The 24,617-nt window shown below is 42.9% G+C and overlaps 1 protein-coding gene across 4 annotated transcripts in view; it reads left to right on the forward strand.

The window, feature by feature from the left end:
• The first annotated feature begins 115 nt into the window (after positions 1 to 115).
• FEZ1 (fasciculation and elongation protein zeta 1) overlaps positions 116 to 24,617 on the forward strand; it is a 36,560-nt gene continuing 12,058 nt past the window's right edge. For 2 of the 4 annotated variants that reach the window (XM_083368686.1, XM_083368687.1), the window contains exons 1-3: positions 12,174 to 13,307; positions 20,188 to 20,287; positions 23,076 to 23,162. In XM_083368686.1, coding sequence (XP_083224812.1) covers positions 12,883 to 13,307; positions 20,188 to 20,287; positions 23,076 to 23,162 — 612 coding nt within the window. In that variant the 5' untranslated portion in view covers positions 12,174 to 12,882. Of the gene's footprint in view, positions 132 to 2,729; positions 3,628 to 12,173; positions 13,308 to 20,187; positions 20,288 to 23,075; positions 23,163 to 24,617 lie in introns of those variants that run through there. The other 2 variants (XM_083368689.1, XM_083368688.1) reach the window with 2 other exon arrangements.

Consider the following 24,617-nt stretch of genomic DNA (forward strand, 5'->3'; position numbering starts at 1 on the left):
GAAAGAGTGCGGAGAAGAGCAACGGCGATGATAAGAGGCCTGGAGGCTAAATTACGAAGAACGGTTAAAGGAACTGGGAATGTCTAGCCCAACAAAGAGAAGGATCGGGGTGACATGATAACTGTCTTCTGGTATTTGAAGGGCTGTCGCAGAGATGAGGGGGGTTGACGTATTCTCCAAAGCAGCTGAGGGCAGGACAAGAAGCAACAGGGTAGAAGCTTGTTAGAGAGAGACCCTACCTGGAACTAAGGAGAAATTTCCTCACAGAGCAATTAACCAGTGGAACAGCTTGACTCCAAGAGTTGTGGGGAACTCCATCGCTGGAGGTTTTAGAGAAAAGATTGGACATTCATTCATCTGGGTTGATATAAGGACTCCTGCTTTGTGCAGGGGGTTGGACTAGAAGACCTCCAAGGTCCCTTTCAGTCTTCTCTTCTCTTCTCTTCTCTTCTCTTCTCTTCTCTTCTCTTCTCTTCTCTTCTCTTCTCTTCTATTTTCTATTTTCTATTTTCTATTTTCTATTTTCTATTTTATTCTATTTTCTATTCTAATCCTATTCTATATTGTATTTTCTATTTTCTATTCTATTTTTTCTTTTTTCTTTTCTTTTCTATTCCATTCCATTCCATTCCATTCCATTCCATTCCATTCCATTCCATTCCATTCCATTCCATTCCATTCCATTCCATTCCATTCCATTCTATTCTATTCTATTCTATTCTATTCTATTCTATTCTATTCTATTCTATTCTATTCTATTCTATTCTATTCCATTCCACTCCAGTCTATTCTATTCTATTCTATTCTATTCTATTCTATTCTATTCTATTCTATTCTATTCTATTCTATTCTATTCTATTCTATTCCATATTCCATTCTATATTCCATTCTTCTAATTCTATTCTATTCTAATTTTCTATTTTCTATTTTATTGTATTTTCTATTGTCTTCTAATCCTATATTGTATTTTCTATTTTGTTCTATATTCTATATTCTATATTCTATTCTATTCTATATTCTATATTCTATTTTCTATTTATTTTTTATTTTCTATTCTATTCTATTCTATTCCATTCCATTCCATTCCATTCTCTATTCTATTCTATTCTATTCTATTCTATTCTATTCTATTCTATTCTATTCTATTCATTCTATATTCTATTTTATTCTATTTTCTATTCTAATCTAATCCTATTCTATATTGTATTTTCTATTCTAATCTAATCCTATTCTATATTGTATTTTCTATTTTATTCTATGTTCTATTTTTTTCTTTTTTCTATTCTATTCCATTCCATTCCATTCCACTCTTATTATTAACTTTTGACGAGCAAAGTCAGTGGGATAAGCTGGATTCGCATAACGACTGCAAGATTCCTGAGTGCAGTGATTTACATAACAGCTGTGATTGGCTTAAGTGATTTGTGCAGTGATTTGCACAAAAATGTTGGAAAATTGAGTACAGCTCACTTAAGAACCAAATGCTCAACAGAAATTCCGATCCCAATTGTTGTAACTCGAGGACTACCCGTATACTACACATATACAGCTTGGGGGGAGGCGTTTTCAACAGCAGGACTCGGATGATCCCCCTCAGATTTCTGCTTGCTGACGCTGTCATCTTGTTCCTTCAAAAGGCCTTTTCGCTGCCTCTTATGTTTACAATAATGCTTAGGCTTGACAGAAGAAACCGAACGTCATCCACAGCCCAACTTTGCAGTGTGAAATGTTCAAGATTCCAATTAACTATTTTTATATTGCTTTTGTTCTCCACCCAAAACAATTCTCTGTAGTGGGTGCTGCATTTCAGATTCAAATTTCACTCTAGCTCTCAGTTGCAGGTGGGTTTTTTTCGGAGGGGCGGGGTGTGTGTGTCTGTCTCTGCTACCATTGATTTCCTCTTCATAAAAATGCATATATTGCCTTTCAACCAAGTGAAAGTCGAACACGTTGAGCCCAAAGTATCATCAAATCCAATAAGATGTCTACTACAATAAAAATGCAGTTGCACGATGGGGAAAGGTAATTGAACTAGACAGGTGGTCCAAGGGAGAAGATTCCCCCAAATGGGATGCTGCACTGAGAAAGTGGTCCCTCTGTTTTCTCTTGGATGATAGAAACCCGTGGAAGAGAGATTCTGAAAAAGACATCCCTATTTAGGGATGAACAGGAGTTCGTGTATCTGGCTTATAGGCTGTACATTTCTGCTTTGGCTTGAATTTCAAGATAAGTTCTTTGAAGTCTCCATGAAAGACATTTCCAGTCTTCAAAGGATATTGAGACTGGAACACTCTCCCAATAGTGTGATTGACTTTAGGTTGTTGACTCTGGGACCTGAATAACGTTACAAAAGTGCCATCAGAGAACTTGTTTTCCAACTGGTAAACCACAGAAACCTCTCTTTAGAGTGTCAGCACTCTTAATCCCCATTTTAGCCTGCTAAAAACGTCCTAAACGAAGAGGGAGAAATGTTGGTTTCCTTGGACAAGCTTGATCTAGGAGAAAACCAAGTGGTGACATAACACAGAATGGTCTACTAGGAGAAGCAAGCAGAGGGGTTGAGTTGAGATGCTATTTTGAGAACATAAATTAGAGCTGCATCTCGTTTGATTAATTTGAGGTTTTGTTATCTTGGGCCTCTGGAAAACCTCCTGCAAACCAGTGAAACATTACAGATCAACCCTGGGCAGGATGGAAGGGAACCCATGCTACTCTGTGACAGTCCTAAATGCGAACTTGGAAGCATCTTCTCAGATACCCAATTTTATTCGAAGGCATCATCAGTGTTCGTGAAGATCAAAGTAATTGGCCGTTAACAGTTCAAGTTTGAAATTTTAAACCTGTCTCTCGACTTCAGCTGTTTTTTTGCCTTTGGGAAGAGGATGCATAAAATCACACCGGTCACTCCTTGTAATCTACCCCACATTTTCTTATTTACATGCCTTTTGCAGGAAAAAACCCCCACCAAAGCTGCGTGACATCTTCTCCTCTCTGCAGTATAATACTATAGCTCCTTCTTCTACTTCTGTAAAAAAAAACCTCATCTGATAGAAGATAGACACTTCAGCCTTGGCTCTGCTTCGATTATCCTTTTCTGTCAGCGTGACTCCATCCGCCAGAGGGGTTGCAAATGATGCAGCTCTTTTCTGAAGAGGCTGGGCAGGAGCTGTGCTTGCCACTTGATTTTTGCAGGCTTTGAATAAAGGATGGCGAAGATTTCTGCCTCCCTCCAACTGGCTGCTTAACCTCCCAGATTTCCTATCTCGGCTCCACGTCTCTCTCTCTCTCTCTCTCTCTCTCTCTCTCTCTCTCTCTCTCTCTCTCTCTCTCTCTCTCTCTCTCTCTCGTTAGGCTGTCCCTGTTCTTGGAGGGGCCTGGCATCCAGATCAGAAGGAAGAGGGTCGTTGCTATCCATCCGTGTCTGGGAGTTAATGCATATTGATGAGGGAGGCTGAGCCCACGGTTGGCTCACTCAAGCTCTCTGCAAAGAGGAGAGGCAGTCCAGTGACTAGGAACAGTGCACGGTGCTCCTTCCGCACAGACCAAAAGCTGCTGGCCGGTCCCTCCAGCTGAATTGGCTTTCCTTCCTTCCTCCCATCACTTGGGCCTACCAGATGGGATGCTGAGGTGAGCGGAGTGTTGCCAGCACGCTCAGGTGCGTATTTGTGGAGGCTGGGATGGGGCAAGGAGATCAGAGGGGACTCCTGGGCGAGGATTTCCATGGTGCTTTCTCCCATTGTTTGCTGTGAAAGGCCCAGCAGGTCATACCTTTTCTACCCCCTCCCCCCCCACGTTATTATGACCCACCCAAAACACAGCAGCTTGTCATTGGGGTGGGTTAATTTTGTTGCCTCTAAAAGAAAAAGGAGGATAGATGCTCAGAGCTCCTGACCTGTGCATGCACGTTTGGGCAACTGGGGGAGATGCTGGAATGAGGACAGCACCGTCTTTGTGCAGGGGAACAAGGATGGTTTGTTTGGAGGAAGGGATCTATAGGGGACTGCCTCTTTGCCTATAGATTAAGGCTGCATTCCGTGGCTCGGAGAAGAGACGGCTGGTCTTTTGTTTGAGTGACAGCTGGGCTGCCAGATACCAGACGTGTGTTTGTACAGGTGGGAAATATCTCTGTACTCGAATGGCTGGACCGGAATGGAAGGAGAGATGTAACCGGGGTTATTTGCAGAGACAAAGAGGTGGGAGGGGGGCTGCAATGAGGCCTGCAATGTCTGAGTGGTTTATTTAAGGGGCTGCATGGAGCAGGTGTGTGGGTACTCTTGTATGGTGGACGCTTGGGCATCAATGTGCATTTTGCAGGTAACATCATTTAGAGGCTCTTGATCTCTAGCATTAGACACGGATGGGAAAAATGATCAGTGGTTTCAGGACTGGGAAGAGGCTGGGATGCCTGCTTGTGAAGTCTCTCTCTCTCTCTCTCTCTCTCTCTCTCTCTCTCTCTCTCTCTCTGTGTGTGTGTGTGTGTGTGTGTGTGTGTGTGTGTGTGTGTGTTTATGTGAGAACCTGTGTGGGAGGCTCTGAGAAGGAGGATCAGGTATATATGATCCCCACAGGAGCAGGTGGGTGTACCTGCAAGGTGCTGTTTGGTTGGTGGTGAGACAGAAAGGATGTTAAGGTGGCTGTGCTGGAGAAGCTAAAAATGTGCATCTCTCCAGATGGATGCTGCAAAAGTAGATTGGGATGAGGCCACGGTTTCTTTATTGATTTTGGAAGATTAGCATTAAAATAAGGCTTTGGCCGTTGCTGCTACTGCTGGGGTGTCTTATAACGGAAAGCAAGTTTTTGATGTCATCCTTCCTTGAATAACATAACTGTGAACTATACCAGGAACTAATAGTTCAAGGAAGCTGGGCCAGGACTAAAATCAGGAAACAGCATCTTCTGGAATCCTATGATTTGGACAGGGATATCCTCACCGGCCTTTTAGGAGCACCAGCTGAGAGGAATTCAGCTACCCTCACTCACATTGTCCCTGGTATAACCTCTGTCTATGTTGCTATATTGCTGTGTTCTGCTAGTGGATTATAATGCTGGATCTCAGCTACCTCAGGTTATTGCTGGCTGATGGTCACCACTGCCATATTAGTTCTGCTTTACTCAGCAAAGGGGGGTGCTCTCTGATGGTGCTTTTTCCCATCTTCTTCTCAAACTTGCTGGCAGCTCTGTCCAAGGATAATGGATGACGTGGCTTTTCTGTCTAGGCCTCTGAGCCTTGCATTTCACAGCTGGAAATCAGGTGTAATTGTGGAATTGTCCTAAGTATAAGTTGTTGCTAAATTGAGTCATTAATTATAACTCATAGTCTGTTTCTTCACTCATACTGTATAAAATGGTCACAACAGTGACACAATTAGTGGAGTTATTGTATGAAATAAATAAATAAAATAAGAAGGAAGGAAGGGGGGAGGGAGGGAGGGAGGGAGGAAAGAAAGAAAGAAAGAAAGAAAGAAAGAAAGAAAGAAAGAAAGAAAGAAAGAAAGAAAGAAAGAAAAGAAAAGAAAGAACAGACTTATTCCCTAGTAATTCACTCTCTCCATGTTGTGCTTTGCTTGTTTTGTTTTGGAGATGCTAAAGTGTTAACTGTACATTTCCAGATCTAAAACTCGGCTGTCTCTTCAGAGTCATGAGAAGTTAAAGTACAGAGTGGGTGGATGGCTCTGTTTTTCTCCAGTTGCAAATGTGACCTCCTACTGGGTTGTGCATGGCATAAAGCTTGCTGTACAGAGGTGGGTTCTTGGTTTGAAAATGTTGGTTGGCAGGGGTAGGCAACCTTGGCTCTTTTATGACTCGTGGACTTCAACTCCCAGAATTCATGAGCCAGCATGGCTCAGCTTGGAAACCTCTCCCTTTCCCCAATCCCAGCATGGTTGGCTAAGGAATTCTGGGAGTTGAAGTCCACGAGTCATAAAAGAGCCAAGGTTGCCTACCCCTGGCCTACTCCATTCAAATCAAGCTTAATAACAGCCAGGGAGTTTGAGTGTACCCACCAGCTGTTACTGCAAACTATGCAAATATATGGCTTATTGGTCACAGTCTACCCTCTGATAATATTATGTAATCTATTTTGACTTATAACATAGCAATTATTTCTAAATTTGCACGGGCAAGTGTATATTAGGATATGTAAGTAAACATGCCTTTTGTTTCCCTTTTCAATGCTGCAGTTCTTCTCTCTTTTTGGAGAGAATCAAGCAGCAACTTAAGTGCCTTGCTTGCTTTTTTGCCATCTTGCACGTGCCAAGATGCTTTTTCCAGTGGCTTCTAACTTACTGAAACACAACATTTCTTTTTGCCCTTGCACATCTTGGCTTTTAAGTTGACCTGTCAGGCCAATCAATCTAGCACAAAGCTGATGCAGCAGAACAGATTTTGCCAACTTGATGTGATTGAGAAGAGGTTTTAAATTTCTAGAATTCTCTTGCCTGCCTAGAATTCTCACTCTGGAAGTTCTGATCGATTGCCACCCCAATTTTAAAGAATGCACGGGGCTTCTGCAGGCCAGATGGGAGATTTGGCTTGCTTGTTGTCTTGTGGTCTTGTTGCCTTCCCCTGTAGCGACACCTGGCTTGGTTTGTTTCCCCTGAATGTGTTTTCTCCATTCCTAGCACCCCGTGGTCAAGCTAGAGGGTCATCAGTGACGGATCTTGTAGTCGGGAAGTTGGGAAATGTGTCTTGTCGCAAATCGGCATGGTGTTGACCTTGCATGACTTTCTCTGTGTCAGTCTTTCTTCCTTTCCTTCAATGAGTCACCTCTTTCCAGCCTCTGCTCTTAATTCATTGGCCATCAAAGAGCCAATAAGCAAGCGGGCAGCAATGACACGAGGAAGAGGGGGAGAAAGCTTCGGGTCCAGGAAGTGTACCCTGCACCCCTCCACTCGTAGGCTTTATCACTTGCCAATCTCCATAACCTCTGACCCTGGGTGAGGCGGGGGGGTCTTCTTTCAACCCTCTGTCCCTGACAAGGAGTTGTGCTGATTGTCACCAATCCAGAAGCTGTAAGACTTTCCTAAATAGCTGCATGTGAAGAATCTCAGATTAGGGTGTGACACTAAGTGGGTGTCTTCTTCCAAAATACGATGAGGAGTGTGGCATGTTTTAGGACTTTTTTTATATACAGAGATGATAAAGGAAAATGGTGTGGGGCGGGGGGGGGGGGGCGTGCCAAGCAAATTTCTGATTTGGATTTTTTTTTTCCTTTGACGTCCACCTTCAGCTTATGTTCCCTCCTACTGACCAAAGGGAGTTGGAAACTCACATGAAATGAAGTAGTAACTGGAAGGCCAAGTTGTGCTTTGCTGCCTGTCCAGAAACTGACCATTTCTTTATATCTGGAGGTCAGTGTGGGAAAGGAAGGTATAGGGAGTTCTTGACTTACAACAGTTCATTGAGCGACTGTTCAAAGTGACAACGGCCCTGAAAAATGTGACTTAAGGCCATTTTCCATAGTTACGACCTTTGGCAGCATCCCCACGATCAGATCAAAATTCAGATCAAAACTGGCAATTGAGCCATATTTATAGCCACGGCAGTGTCCCAAGGTCCTTGATCCCCTTTTGTGACTTCTGACCAGCAAAGTCAGTGGAGAAACCAGGTTCACGTAACAACCGGGTTACTAAACTACCAAGTGCAGTGATTCACTTTAACAGCTGCAGCAAGCCAAGTCATAACATGGGGCAAAACGTACTTAACAAATGTCTCCCTTAAGAACAGGAATTTGGGGCTCAGTTGCGGTCGTAAATCGAGGACCACCTGTAGTTAGAATAAAAAAAGGAGCTGGAAAAACCAGTGGCTGATAACAGGGAGGGCAGGGAGAATCTCTGAATAGCCCCGATAGCGTCAGGTGCTACTGGGTCCGATGGAGGCCTCCTGATAGTAGTGAGGTGGGCAACTATGTTTGCAAGAGCTGAGTGTAGGAATAATGAAAGCGGTTGGTGGTATAGTAGAGCAGCGTTTCCCAACCTTAGGAACTTGAAGATGCGTGGACTTCAACTCCCAGAATTCCCCAGCCAGCATAGCTGGCTGGGGAATTCTGGGAGTTGAAGTCCACGCATCTTCAAGTTCCTAAGGTTGGGAAACGCTGTAGTAGAGCCATAAATAAGGTAGAGAGGGGACTTCCAGCGAGATGGCGACGTAAGAGGCTGCACGTATGTGAGCTGCATCTGATCATTTTAAATTTTATTCCATAAATAAATATTGAGTGGGAGGTGTTTTTTTTTTAACTGAAGCACACAGCATCAGGATCAACTGATGATTCTTTGCCTCTGTAGTTTTTAACCACAAGGGATGCCGCGTCCAGTACAGTCACTGTGTGTGTTGATTTTAAGCTGCTCTGTTAAGACAGGACATTGCCCTGGGGGCGTGGTAGGCAACCTTGGCTCTTTTACGACTCGTGGACTTCAACTCCCAGAATTCCTGAGCCAGCACGGCTCAGCTTGGAAACCTCTCCCTTTTCCCCTCAGCATGGCTGGCTCAGGAATTCTGGGAGTTGAAGTCCATGAGTCATAAAGAGCCGAGGTTGCTTACCCCAGCCCTGGGGTGCATATCCTCACAGAGGGAGCCTGTACTTCATACCCCAGTGGCTATCAGTGATTGCAGTACCTCTGTGGATGCCATACACCAGTGATGGCAAATCTTTTAGAGACAGAGTGCCCCAAAACCGCCCCCTCCCCTGCTCCACCCCCCTTGTAGCTCGATGGCAGCCACACCCTCCTCCCATGCCCCACAGCATCATATGCGCACGATGTGGTGTGAAGGCGGAGTCTTGTCTGCGCTGTCTGGCTGCCATGTCCTTGGCTGCACTACTCTGTGCGGGCCGCCCCCAAGGGTGACTCTCCTCTTGGGGGGCTGTTGGTGAGAGGGGGCCATGGGGGAAAGTGGGGCTGGGGCAATGGCACACGTGCCCACAGAGAGGGCTCTGAGTATCCCCCTCTGGCACGCGTGCCATAGATTCGTCACCATTGCCATACACTAACTAACTAAGCAAGCAAGCAATGATTTGACTGCAACAAGCTAGGTGCAGTGTGCCAACAACAACAAAAAAATGTAACCTAAATGTGGAAATGTCTTCTCTCACAAAACTGACTTTATCTCTTCCAGTTATAATCCAGACAGCCAGTTAGTAAAACTGAGAGTAACTAACTGATGAATATAATGAGTAGGAAGGGGCTGTAATTATGACTGAAATATTTAAAATGATCTTCCCAAGAGGGCTTCTGTTCTACAACAGAACAATGGGGATGTGAGAGATTTGGACCTCAGGATTTTGGCAGAATTGCCTAGGCAAAGAGGATTCTTCAGCTATAATCCAACTTTCTCTGTTTTCATGCTAGCCCTGAGGAATGTTTCCTCTGCAGAGAAGGAAAAGGGGCAGGATGGAAATTTTTGGAAAAAGTTCTCTTTTCTGACTTTTGCCATTATTATTATTATTATTATTATTATTATTATTATTATTATTATTATTATTATTATTATTATTATTATTTCCTGGGCCTTGATATTTGTAGAGGCTAGGATGGAAATAAATCAGACTGGTTTAAAACCTGTCTTGGCTAATCATCTGATTACTCTGCATGAAATTCCTAATTTCCTTGGGATTCCAGGTAAGGGAATATACCGGTAGGTTTTAGGCTGGACCAAGATGGTATCACCTTAAATAAGTAGGATGATGATGATGATGTGGTTTCGATTCATGAAAGAATAAGGCAGGGAAAAGAACCAAGCAAATAATAACTTCTTTGACCAATAGAAACTTGAGCCTCAGCACGGAAGACGGGAATTTTCTCAAGTAACATCTGAGTCTATAGCAGGTGCCCAGTAAGGTGATTTCTTTAATCCACAGTTTATAAACTTGAAATATTTAATCCTTGTAAAAAGGTGTTTAATCTCTTTGTCATCCTGCCTGATGCTCCCATAACTATGTCAATGACTTTACAAAAACTTTCCCGCAGCCTGCCCACTTGGGTGATCAGAATTCTGGGTATTTTTTCCCCCATTTGTGGTATCTCAAGTTTGCTCTCCTTGGTGGTTGCCATATCTACAAAAATGTTGCTTTACTTTTCGATGGTTGCGATAGTGCAGATGTTGAGTTGTGCTCTAGATGGTAATCACTCTGTAAGTGAAAAGACCATAACATTTTAACAGCATCATTTTCAAGAATGAAAGTGTAATTCTTGCATAGATGCCATTAGTATTCCTAGGGTGGGTCTCTCTCACAATCAGCCAGCTGTTTAGATTTGGATTTGGCATTTTTATCCACCTATTGAGTCCTTCCCAAGGATCTGGGATAGGCAGATGTGGATGTTTGATGGTGTTAAAGATACCACCACAGGTTATAAGTTGTTCCAAATAAAGCTGTCTTTTGTAGTGGACTGATGTTGATTTTTGTCAGAGCCGATCCTCTTCTCATGCCCTCCATTGCAAGAACATTTCCCTCAATCTGACCCTTTGGAGAGAGAGAGAGAGACTGTCTAAATGCACTGCCTACACAGAGAGACACACAATAAACATCCTTTTCCATCCCGTGCTGCAGCTCCCCTCCTAAAGATGACAATCATGAATGCAGCACAAACGCCCCAAATTTGGTTTTTTAAAACAGTGCCTGTAAACCATCAGAGAGGGGCTGTAAGGAAGACCACCTGGGAAATTCGTACATTTCAGTATGAGTTTCACGGCCTGACAATCAGTTGCTTATTCAAATGATCCTGGCTTCCAGGAAAGTTGCAGAATGCTTTAAATTCATCCGCAGATCCTCAAAATGGTAGCAACAGTTGTTTCTTTGTGTCCCAAGGTGGTGGTGGAGGGAGGAGGGTGAATGGGGGGGGGGAGAGTTGTCACAGCAACAGATCTGCAGCCCAATCGTGATGCCTTTTCTTTGCAAGGACTGTGGTGACAATAGAGCAATTTTAATCCAGAAGGAAAGCTGAGGCGCCTATCCATCAATCAGCAAAGAAATCTGGATGGAGCCAGCAGACCCAGCAGGCAGTCTTTTTTTAAGGCTCTGGTTTACAGAACTTTGCCTTCCTCCCAGGCTGTGTCTGGGGTGATGAATTCATCTGCTAGATGGCAATTTTCAAATAAGTTAATGGTTCCCTTCGGAAATTAAATTGGTTCCGCCTTCCCTGACATGCCCCCTAAATTTATCAAATCAAAACAGAATGCTCGGAGGCAATCTGGATTTAGCTGGCAGAAGAACCTTCAGGGGCAATATTATTTGTGTTTTTACTGCCACCGTCACGCAGCTGCAACTCAGCTCCTGCAAGGGACTCCACTGTCTTTTCTTAAGGTGGATTATTATAGGCAAGATCATACTTTTCAATTAAGGCAGCTTGTGAATTTCCCTCTTCAGACTGCAGCATTGTCTTCGCTTTAAAAACTGTGCTTCCCTTAATTTTCCTTGTGCATGAATAAATTAGCGACTGATTTTCCCCCCCTGTGCCTTTGAACTAGAGAAGTTGAGTCATCAGAGAATAGCTGTGTGTGTGTGTGTGTGATAATTCTTCTTGGTTTTTTTTTTGATTTTGGTAAAAAAAGATGGCGTTTTGGCACCAAGATGGCTCTGACTCGGAACTTTAGTTCAATATAATTAAGTCGGAATTTTCAAATGTAGAAATTGCACGATCATTTCCTTTCTTTCGTTTTGTGGCGGAGGTGTGTGTGTTGTTATCCATAATTGCTGTAACATTCTGCCTGGTTCAAGAGAATATTCAGCAAAATATACTGCTTTCTGTTCCTCACCAAAAGGGGCTGATGGCAGCTGTGGAGGGTAATTTCAGAGAATCACTGTTTGCTTGGTTTCAAAGAACATACAGAACAGCACCGTGGCATGTGCATTAGTCTTCCTGTTCAGAATATTACTCTGTTAGAGATACGGTAGTTATAGGTGGGGACACTCTATCCCCTCACTCACACCATTCATTTGTCGTGGTTCTTCTTCCCAATGTGTGCAAATATAATGCGAGGATGAGAAGTTTCATCTTCAAAAGCATGGAACTGTCCTATGTTCTTTGGTACATTTGTTCTGTCATCAGGATTTTTATGTATTTATTTATATCTTGACTTTATTATCTTTACAAAAACACAAGGCAGCAAACATCTTCCTTTTTTTCTATTTTCCCCAAAATGACAACCCTGTGTAGTGAGTTGGGCTGAGAGAGAGTGACTGGCCCAAGACCACCCAACCGGTTTTCATGCCTAAGGCAGGACTAGAACTCACAGTCTCCTAGTGATTGACCCAGGCACTTACTTTTCTAGGCTGCCCTATCTATGTTTCCTGGTAAAATACATGGGAAAATCCCATTGGTGGAAAATTCCACTTAGGGTTAGGGTTAGGTCACCATGAATTCATAGATCAAAATGGACATTGCCAACAAACTCAGAGGGCTTGGGTATGGTTAGGAGGGCACTGACTTTTCTAAGCTGCCCTATCTATGTTTCCTGGTAAAATACATGGGAAAATCCCATTGGTGGAAAATTCCACTTAGGGCAGTGATGGTGAAGCTTTTAGATACCAAGTGCACAAACTGCAACCCAAAACCCACTTATGCATCGTCGGGTGTTGGGTTGCTGTGACCCATTGGGTAGGTGTGGCCAATTGGGTGGGTGTGGCTCATTGGGGGTGCATGGCTGCGGTGGTAACGGTAGACTGGGTGGGACTAAAAAGTTCAATCCATCAATTCCAATTTTGGGAGATCTTTTTTTTTTCCTGCGAGAAGTTGAAATTGATTGAACCTTTTTTTTTTTGTGCACGGCGGCAGAGGCCTAAAGCGAAAAGGTTTTATAAAACCCAGCTGAATGCCTAGGACTTGGGCAACAGCGCGCATGCTCACAGAGAGCAGCACCACGGCCCTAGGATAATTTTCAGTCCATGCGATGGGATATAATCAGTGCACTTCTGTTGATGTCAGGGTTGACTGGTTGCTACCATTGCCTCATTCATGTTTCTTCTCTTGCAGAGGCCATCCTTCTTCCATCTGCCAATTCAACATGGAAGCCCCTCTTGTAAGCCTGGATGAAGAGTTTGAAGATCTGAGGCCGTGCTACATAATGGATAGGGAAGAGAAAGCTCATTATTTTTATGGCTCCACAGCCCAGCACTTGGAAGATCCTTCTCTTTCTGAGCTAGAGAACTTCTCTTCTGAGATTATCAGTTTCAAATCCATGGAAGATTTGGTGAATGAATTTGACGAAAAGCTCAACATTTGCTTTCGGAATTACAATGCCAAAACAGAGAACTTGGCTCCAGTAAAGAACCATTTCCAGATCCAGGAAGAGGAGGAGAATCTGCAGGATGAAGAGTAAGTCAAGAAATGAACAGTCACAGGAAATTGTTTCTGGTTGGCACTTTCTCAGTGCTCTCTACTTGAAGACGTCTAGTAGAACATCTACTGGATCAAACAGATTCCAGCTTTTCTCCTTTCTTTTTTTTTAAGTCTCCTTTATTGAAAGTGTGACTGGTGGGAATTAGGGTCCCAAATTATTTGAAGGGCTCCAAACTGATAAAAATCTGACTTGATATATAAAGCACCTATTCAGATGGCTACAAAATTGTGTCCATTAAAAACAAAATACCCCAAAGATGCAATTGCCCTTTTGTGCAATGTTTAAAGGAAAAAAAAATTACAAGCGGATGTGAAAACAAGCAACAGTCCAAAAATTCAAACAAAGAAGCAAAACTAAATTTACAGATTCTTCCTTTGTTAGTGTAACCATTATTATGTTAGTTGGTTTTTAATTCCCTAAATCAGTCCGTGGCCTGTTAGGAACTGGCCTGCTCAGATGAACAAAGCTATGTCTATGAATGCTCAGGATCTAGGTAGCACGTAGACTTAAGACTATTTGTTAACAATGGTTCAAAGTTACGACAGCTTCTGGAAAAGTGATTTATGGACTGTCTGTGACGTTACAGTCATTATTCCACTCCTGTGGTCACATGATAGCAATTCAGGCACTAGGCAACTGACTCTCAATTATGACAGCTTGCAGCATCCTGCAATCACACAATGACAATTTGCAACCTTCCCAGCTGGTTTCCAGCAAGCATCATCAATTGGGGAATCTGGGTTCGCTTAACAATCCCAGTAAACATTGTCCTAAAATTGGGTCTGGTCATGTGATGACTCATTTAACAACCATATCCCTTAGTGACCGAAATTCCAGTCCCGGTTGTAGCTTAAGTTGAGGCCCACCTACCACCTACTATTATAATAATTTCTAAATTTGCAGTTTTACAGATGAATTAGCCTAGGGGACTTTTGCGCAAATTGGTGTTGGCTCATTTTTTTTGCTGGTGTATTTCTGCTTTTATTATTAATCAGCTAAATGTTAGTTTATCTGATTAATAATAAATAGTTAACATTAAGGGGGCAAATAGTTTAGATGTTTCTTTTACTATTTCACAAGGATCAGTGTGCATGGTTTATGCAAATTTGGACAGCAAGTGGGACCAGCAACATTTGAGTGGAATTTTCTTTCTATCCAAGAAAATCCAGTATCTCATTCACCAACAGAGGCATGACTTTTCTCTGTATTGCCAACAAGGAACAGATTTTCATAATTTTTGTCCTTCTGGCTGTTGATCTGTTACTAACTTGCTGTACTTCGTGCAGCTGGGAGGGCTTAATGCCAGATATGCAGTTGTTTGCATTTTTCTTGAACAGACACATTATTGACTATTATAAAGGCATGTGAACAGAGGTGAACTTTTCCAAAATTGGGATAGTAAAAACACATTATCTGATAGCACTCTAGGTATAGTCCAAAGTTGCAGAGATCAGCCAGTAAGCTCTTTAATGGGAGAGCTGGATTTTAGGGAAGGTCATCCCATAGAACGGGGTGCTGGTATTGCTCTGTGAAATGCAAATCTCCTATTTGGGGAAATAAACTGGATTTGCTGGCCTACAAGCCTAGCCCAGACTTATGAATCTCAGGCTGTTAGATCAAGATTGTGCCTTTCTTCTGGTCTTTAAGAGATTGGGCTGTAATCCCATTAACTTCAAAAAGACTCCAGCCTTTTGGCTTCCGAGCAGAGATAATTCTAGTTCCTTCCTTTTGACAGGATGTCTCACAATATTGGCACACGCTCTTCAGTTTTTAAGATAGTACCAGTTGTATCCAGTTGAATCATCGTCACTGTCAGGACCAACCAGGCTAACGATTCAGGAGGTGGGCATTCTTTCATAGTCATGGCTCAACCTGAATCAGAGAACCTGCAGCTGTACTATCACTGATCTGGCTCATTTTTCATTGTCTACTTGTCCTTCCCTTGGGGTTTGAATGACAGAAGACTGGAAGCTGCCACCTAGTCAGCCAATGAGTGTCCTTGGTTCCATGATGGGGACTTTATTTGGTCCATCATGCAGTAAGTAAAGATCTGCCACTCAAGTTCTTGGTAGCCCTGAGCCATAATATGACAATTGCCTACAGATATTATATAAAACCACACAGGCAGCTCTAATGAACACAGTTCTATAAAATGGAATGAAAGCCCCCACCTTAGGCAATGCCCTCTCCTATCACCAGACTTAAATCCACAAAATATGTACTTTGCTTTGTAAGGTAAACATTGCCACTGTACAAATAATGTTAGTATGAATAACAGTGTTTAGTAACAACAATCATAGCAATAAAATCCTGCCATAAGAGACAGATAAACAGTATTTTCATAGTCCATGACTTGAAAACAAAGACAACATATATATATATATACTGCTCAAAAAAATAAAGGCAACAGAAAATAAGACATCCTACTATTAAATACAGTACATTGTGTGGTTTAAGTGTTCCCTTTATTTTTTTGAGTAGTATACACACACACACACACATCAGTAGAACCCACAGGCAGAAAAAGAAAAACAAATAGAATTATTTGGGAAAAATAAATCAATACAGATAAAGAGATAGATAATAGAGAAATAGATTATTTATCCAAATCAATCTATCTAAAAAGTAGAGAATGATAAAGAACAGTAGAGAAGATAAACAACATTTACATACCAATCCAAAGAGACAATCAAAAAGCCAAAAGGGAAACAAAAAGACGCAAACACCCTCCTCGCCAGCAGTCAACACCCAGATAAGCAAAGGTCAACACTACAATTAACACCACACCAATAATCAGGAAGCAAACAATACCCCAGTCGAGGAAAAATAATCTCAGACAAACAAGGTAACACCAAGACCACTATCGCCAACACAGTCAAGGCAAACCATTAGTATGGTTTATGAGAACACTTCTCTACTAGGGGAAAAGATTTTACCTAGTTGGGTCCAGAAACCTCTGCAAGCAAATAAAACCAAGTTTAGAGAACAGAAAGGAGCCCACAGCTCAACTCTGAGCTACAAATATTTTCTTCCGTCAATAAATCCATAGTATTCAAAAGAGGCTTATAACAAGATGGGGAACTCATCAAATTTGCAGACGACACCAAGCTGGCAGGAATAGCCAATACTCCAGAGGAGAGGCTTAAGATACAGGAGGATCTGGACAGACTCAAACACTGGGCATTATCTAACAAAATGAAATTCAATTGTGTAAGGTTCTGCATTTAGGCAGGAAAAATCAAATGCACAGGTATAGTATAGGTGGTACCTTGCTCGATAGTAGTAACTGTGAGAGGGATCTTGGAGTCCTAGTGGACAATCACTTAAATATGAGCCAGCAGTGTGCTGCAGCTGCCAAAAAAGCCAACACAGTGCTAGGTTGCATTAACAGAGGGATAGAATCAAGATCACGTGAAGTACTAATACCACTTTACAATGCCTTGGTAAGGCTACACCTGGAATACTGCATCCAGTTTTGGTCACCACGATGTAAAAAAGATGTCGAGACTCTAGAAAGAGTACAGAGAAGAGCAACAAAGATGTTTGGGGGACTGGAGGCTAAAAGATATAGGGAACGGTTGCTGGAATTAGGTATGTGTCAGTGGGTTAGGACGCTGAGCTTGTCGATCGGAAGGTCGGCAGTTTGGCGGGTCGAATCCCGAGTACTGCGTGACAGAGTGAGCGCCTATTACTCGTCCCAGCTTCTGCCAACCTAGCAGTTCGAAAGCACGTAAAATTGCAAGTAGGAAAATAGGGACCACTACGGTGGGAAGGTAACAGCGTTCCATGCGCCTTTGGCGTCTAGTCATGCCGGCCACATGACCACGGAGACGTCCTCGGACAAGCGCTGGCTCTTAGGCTTTGAAACGGAGATGAGCACCGGCCCCTAGAGTCGGAAACGACTAGCACGCATGTGCGGGGGAAACTTTACCTTTACCTTTTAGTTTAATGAAGAGAAGGGTGAGGGGTGACATGATAGCAGTGTTCCAATATCTCAGGGGCTGCCACAAAGAAGAGGGAGCCAAGCTATTCTCCAAAGCACCTGAAAGCAGGACAAGAAGCAATGGATGGAAACTAGTCAAGGAGAGAAGCAACCTAGAACTAAGGAGAAACTTCCTGACAGTTAGAACAATTAATCAGTGGAACAACCTGCCTCCAGAAGTGGTGAATGCTCCAACACTGGAAGTTTTTAAGAAGAGACTGGACAGCCATTTGTCTGAAATGGTATAGGGTTTCCTGCCTTAGCAGGGGGTTGGACTAGATGACCTCCAAGGTCCCTTCCAACTTATTATTATTATTATTATTATTATTATTATTATTATTATTATTATTATTATTATTATATTATTATTATTATTATTATTAAAGAGACAGGTTTTCCATTTCTCTCTCTCTAAAGCCTATTTATCTTACTGATAGTAACTTATTTCATTTCTTTTTCATTCTTTTCCTCATATATTAAGGGTCAGCTAATGCTGTTTTTGAGACATGGATGGAGCAGAATTCACTTTCTGCTCTTCTCCTCTTCCTCATCAGAACAAAGGACAATCCCTGTTTCTGTTCGCTGAGTCATAGTTTATCATACACTCCCATATTTTTTTAAAAAATAAAATGGTACGTGGTGTCTTTATAAACAATGTGGTGAAACACAGAGTGGGAGATATCTTCTACCCACAAATACAAAGATGCAAGCCAAAAAGCACATTGGGATGCTTCCATCTGGAATGGGGTGATCAGTCATGTGTGATTTCCCAAGGATATTTTATGATTCTGTTAGAAAACTGTGTGGGAAGATTAATGTTTTTACTGACATGGACTAAAACAATCTTTATTGGTTAACTAAATCTATGCACGAGAACCTCTGACATTCTTATTTGTTCCACTTCCTGATAGCTACGTTGCCGTAGAATTATTTTCTCTTGGATTTGTTCAGGACAATTTCAGCCACTTTGGAGAGAATAGGCATGGAATCAGAAGCTAATATCTGATGAAAATATATTCAGTAAATAGAATTGGATTTTAAGAGCTTCATTCTTAGCTGAGCCTGGAGACCTCAGAATGCCCTGAGGTGATATGACACATCTTTAGGCAGCTCACATTCTTTGCAGTTTTGCTCCTCAGCTGTCAAAACATAAATAACAGAGATCGGTCTTACAGTATAGAAAATAGATGAATGTATTACTGTTGCCTTTTTTTTTTACAGAGTAGAGAGGTGAAATTAAGAACAGAAATGTTGATAATAAATATCCTGGTGGTTATGGGTTATGGAAAGGCCCCCACAATGTTTTGTGATGCTTGTGTTAGAATTCATTTGGTCTTTAATTAGATCCTAAAGCAACCAACTCTTGTTTGTAGAAGATCTTGATTACTGTAGATTAGGAATCCTTCCACATACAAGCTTTATACTAGAGGTCTTCAAACCTGGCCGTTTTATGACTTGTAGACTTCAACTCCCAGAATTCCTCAGCCAGACATGCTGGCTGAGGAATTCTGGGAGTTGAAACCCACAAGTCATAAAAGGACCAAATTTGAAGAGCCCTGTTTTATACCAGTCCAAGACTGGTGTTCCCCTGATTGATTCTATGGGATTCTAGTGGTGTTCATGTGAAATCTGATTAACTTTACAAGGTAATTGGCATGGTTACTGCTTCAGAGATAACATGACACTTACACACCTGCATTTCTTTTTTTTAGCTGCAGTGTGTAAACTGCTCTTATTCCATTTTTCAGTTCTTGCATTTTCTCCCCCCCTTTCCTTAAACAAAAATGTTGGGATGTTTTGATGTCTGTTTTGTTTGGCTTCATTGCATGCCTGCAAAGTGGCAAACACAGCAAGGGAAAAACAAAGTAGTAGACAGGATACCAACAGTAATTAATGCTGGTCTGTTGGCTAACGGGAGAGAATGCTTGCACGGACTCTAGGTGAGAAAAGTATATTACGGTTGGGGAAAACAAAACCAGTCCTGTTGTAAAAGGGATTTTACATCCACATTTGTGAAGCTATGCTTAGTGAGAAATAATCTCTAAGTAAGGAAAGCACACAAGGTACTTTGAATTCAGTCCATTATTTCTTAGCTGAGACATGTTTTTAATGTTCAACTACAACTGAAAACCCTCCTCTCTCTCTCTCTCTCTCTCTTTTTTAACACCATCGGGTTAGAGCTGTATCACGTCGACTTAGAATTCAAATTAAATCAGGTCTAACACATGGTTAGCTTGGATGTATTTATATGAGGGGTCCTTGGTGCTCTCTGAGTTTTTCTTGCTGATTACCCACACTAGGCAACATCATCAGTGCACTTCATGCTGAATTTAAGCTTTGTAAACCAGGGGTCTTCAAACTTGGCCCTTTTATGATTTGTGGACTTCAACTCCCAGAATTCCTCAGCCAGGCATGCTGGCTGAGGAATTCTGGGAGTCGACATACACAAATCATAAAAGGGCCAAGTTTGAAGACCCCTGAGAGTCTGGATCCAAGCCCGCAGTTTCATCAAAATGGCTGACTGAGGAATTCTGGGAGTTGACATCCACAAATCATAAAAGGGCCAAGTTTGAAGACCCCTGAGAGTCTGGATCCAAGCCCGCAGTTTCATCAAAATGGCTGACTGAGGAATTCTGGGAGTTGACATCCACAAATCATAAAAGGGCCAAGTTTGAAGACCCCTGAGAGTCTGGATCCAAGCCCGCAGTTTCATCAAAATGGCCGACTGAGGAATTCTGGGAGTTGAAGTCCACAAGTCATAAAAGGGCCACGTTTCAAGACCCCTGCTGTAGCCAAGCCAACTGCCTTGAAGGACGTATCTCTGCTTTCAAAACAGATTCTCTATATTAAAATCTCTTGCTTTTTTCCTGCAGGGTCTGGGATGCCCTAACAGACAATTACATCCCATCCATCACCGAGGACTTGAGGGATCCTAACATCGAAGTGCTTAACGGCAATATCTCCGACACAGAGGTAATTACCTGGACAAGCCTGTCTCAACCTTCCCCTCCATTACTCATAAGATAAAACAGGGGGCAAGCTTGTACTGATGTTCTGCTTGAAGTCCAGGAAATGGAAATGGCTACCTGTAAAGTTAAAATGACATTTGACTGTCTTTCCACAAGGCAGAACCTACAAAATGTGCCAAAATTCCTTCCTGGATAGCAGTACAGACTCCCCAAGTTTCCAAAAATAATATTATTTCCATGTTTGTTTGTTTTTTTAAAAAAGTTGGAATCGTAGATACTCCCATTCCTCCTCCCCCCCATCTGTTTCTTTTAAATTTGAAAAATATGAAATTTAGGTGGCACTGGTCTGGTTTATTAACACAGAACCATTTCATAAGGTACAGTAGCTTTCATTGTTGAGGTTTGTTCTCTATCAGCAGCAAGCCAGTTGATGCTCTGCACTACAACTTCCCTTAATGCAACTTGACAGCGTTCCCAGCTACCATGGGAACTGAACCTCTGAAGGGTACCAAACTGAGGAAAGGGATTTTAGTGGGAAGGGATTTAAGTTCTGCTAGAGAATCCCAGTGTCTCAGCTGTGGTGGAGATTTGGATGTTATGGAGAAGAAAAAAAACCCGATCTCTTACTTAATCTCTCTATATGTGTGTGGGTTGGCCTAGAAGGCTTATTTGGCCCCTTCTCTTCTTTATGTCTCAAATACCTTTCTTTGAATAACATTTCCGGCTACAATTTTGCTCCCGGGCAAGCATTTCTAATTACAATAGTCACTGACAAGGCTGGAACCATTGTTGGGGTACTCTTTGAAGGAATCTGGTTTTGAGGGATTTCTGACAGTCAGAACAATTTGTCAGTGGGACAGCCTGCCTTCGAGAGATGCGGGTGTTCCATCACTGGAGGTTTTCAAGAAGAGATTGAGCTGACGTTTGTCTGGGATGGAATAAGGATTCTGCCTAAGGCGGGGGGTTAGACTAGAAGACCTCCAAGGTCTCTTGCAGCTCTACGGTTCTATGTAGGGCATTGCTGGCAGAGGCATGGGTAAGCCAGGACCCCCTTCCAGATTGTTGGGTGCTGAATCAACTAACGCCATGCAGTGTGGACTTTCCACGCCAGCCAAGAGGGCACTTGGGTACCTTAACCTTCCAGGAAAGGCAATTTGAAGCATCTTCCATACCCTTTTGGGAGCCCGTCAGTAGCCATCTTTTCCCGTGCAGGGAGTTATGCAACTGACCCTCCAGGAAACAGAGAAAGTTGAGAACATCGGCCAGTGCAGCAATTCAGCAGAATAAATTGCTGCAGTCAGAGAAATGGTGAGACGATCGCATATTGATTGCCTTTCAAATTCAAAGTCGTGAGACAGCGAGGGCAATCTGGAGAGGACTTTGGCTTGAACGGAATAGCCAGAAAGGATTTCTGGATAACAAGGCGGATTCCATATTACTACCACCTCCCCCCCCCCACCCCCTTCCCCAGTATTTGGCCAGATTGCTGTCTCAGCAGAGATATGTCCCCATTCCCTTTTAAGTTGCCTCTCTTTACAGCAGTATTTTCCAACGTTGGCCATTTCAAGATGTGTGGACTTCAGCTCCCAGAATACCCCTGCCAGCCAGCTTTGCTTTGCTGACTGGGGTATCCTGAGAGTTGAAGTCCACGCATCTTAAAATGGCCAACGTTGGAAAATACTGCTTTACAGGAAATATAAGGTAACTGGGTGGAATTTGTCTATTTGGAAAAATTACACAAACACACACACAGAGACACACCCCAAAGGCTCACTTCAACTTGGAAGAGGCCCAATAGACCCTCTTTTTTGACTCATGGCCTAACCCTGCAGTAATTTGGGTTTTTTTTCCCCCTAACTGTTACTTAAATTATCTCAGTGTTCCTGCAGCCTGGCTGCAAGGTCACTTGAGGACACATTGGGAAATTAAAATGGTAACTAGACTTGGCAGGCAAATTTCAGCAGGTATTAACGCTCCTTTGTGGAATTGCCAGTTCCCCCTAGAAGGAATGGAGATGATGCTGACACTGAGGGGGGGGAATAACCCTCCTCTTAAAAGCCCTTTGGACAACAGCAGTTTTGGCCTGTTGATTACGGATGTCAAGCAGAATCTTGAAGAAGCTGCTCTCCTTCAGTTCTCCAGGATTTTTCCTAGGACAATTTTACTTGGTTCAAGAAATCTCTCCCATTTCTTGGACAATTCTTTCCCCCAGATCTTGACAGAAGTAATCCAGTCAAGCATGCTCAGTGAAGGGCAAACATCAGTAAAACTCAGTCTGGAGTTTAAGAAATGCCATAGATCCATTTGAAGGCACAGCTTCATTTTTTTGAAGTGAAACTTACAAAAGGTGAAGATGTTCTTTGTCCAGTTGTGTCCAATTCTAGCAGGTGGTGCTTATCTCCATTTCCTAGCTGAGGGAGCCAGTGTTGTCCGAAGATATAGTCATATGGCTGGCATGACTATACGCTAAGGTGCACAGAACCTGTTACCTTCCCACTGAAGTGGTACCTGTTTATCTACTCGCAGTTGCATGCATGCCAACTGCTAGGTGAGCAGGAGCTCACGCAAGAACTAGAGCTCAGCCCATAAACGCGGTGCTCCAGTCTCCAACTTCCAACCTCCCGGTCGACAAGCCCAGTGTCTTAACCGCTTGGCTACAATCCCTCAATTGTATGTGCTGTAAGAATTAGTGTGAGATTCCTTCTTCTCCCTCAAATCACAGCAGCAACCTACATGGGGCCCATATTTGCTACCGAATCCACATGCAGTTTGTTTTCTTCTTCTTTTTCCAGATCCACGAGAAGGAGGAGGAAGAGCTTAATGAAAAGAGTGAAAATGACTCTGGCATTAATGAGGAACCTCTGCTCACGGCTGATCAGGTACAAGCAAACCCTTCTCCTGACCTCCCCTTTGGGAAAGGCAGGGAATAAAATAAGAGATGAAGCTTTGCTAAAACCAAAGAGCCTGGCAGAGGGGGTAAAGTGATGTTTATTGAACTGGGGTCGTGTTTTGGTGCCTTGTGCTATTGCTTGCAGCAGCAGGATGAATATGGCCTCTGCTCCTGAAGAGCATTGAAGATGCAGGGGGAGGTGGTCAAAAAGAGGAGAAATAATAGGGAAAACTGTGGACAACTTCTTCTCCTAGGTGAGTTTGCCAGCAGAGTTTCAGAATCTTTGGCCACCGTTTCTTTGAAATAGGTTTTATTATAGGTGCATCTCTTGGGTTTTGCAATGAGTCAACTTATTCCATAATGGACCACCCTGTGGTGCATCTCTAACTTTTTGCTCAGTTCCCTGGAAATGAGATGCAGTTTGATGAGTGGCTGTAAACACCTGCTGTTCCAAGTGATGGTTTTGGCAATAAGGGTTGTCTACGCGGGTGTATTTGTGTGTGGTGGAGGACCTTTTCAACATCTAGGTTGCTGATTGACAGTTTGGCCTCTTTCTCCTGCAAGAATTTGCCTTCTAGATCAGGGGTCCCCAAGCCCCAGTCTGTGGGCCAGCACTGGTCCGTGGCATGCCAGCAACCGGGCTGCGCAAACAAGCAAAGGCACATCTGTGGTATGTAGGCAGCACACAAAACCATGCCTCCTCCAGTCTGCAGAAAGACCTTTCTCCACTGAATCGGTCCCTGGTGCTCAAAAGGCTGGGGGCCACTGCTCTAGATCAGGGGTCCTCAAACTTGGCCACTTTAAGACTTGTAAACTTCAACTCCCAGAATTCCCCAGCCAGATAGATAGATAGATCTATCTATCAGCATGGCTGGCTGGGGAATTCTGGGAATTGAAGTCCACAAGTCTTAAAGTGGCCAAGTTTGAGGACCCCTGCTCTAGATTCTAATCCCCATAGGATTTCTACAGGTAGTCCTTGAGACATGGACAGCATTTGGACAGCTCCTCTCTAGAATGGAAGAAGATGGGTGGCATTAGTACAGAGAGTCCTCGATTTATGATCGTAAGGGAGCCTGTTCTTTGCAGTTGTAAAGTACGCTAGTCATAAAATAGGTTGATCATGTGACCGACCTGATTTTACGACCTTTTTGTGGCAGTCATTAAACAAATGCTGTGGTCTTTAAGCCTTGGTGGAGCAGTGGGCTAATGCCTCCTTAAGTAACACCAGCTGCCTGCAATTAGTGCAGGTTCGCGTCCCACCAGGCTCAAGGTTGACTCAGCCTTCCATCCTTCCGAGGTAGGTAAAATGAGGACCCAGATTGTTGGGGGCAATAAGCTGACTTTGTAATAATGCCGCTTGGGGGTTGTGTGAAAGCCCTAATAAGCAGGCATATACATAGAATGAAGGCTACTGCTAAGTTTGTAAGCCGCCCTGAGTCTTCGG

The sequence above is a fragment of the Vipera ursinii genome, assembly GCF_947247035.1.
Source record: "Vipera ursinii genome assembly, chromosome: 8".
Taxonomy (NCBI): domain Eukaryota; kingdom Metazoa; phylum Chordata; class Lepidosauria; order Squamata; family Viperidae; genus Vipera; species Vipera ursinii.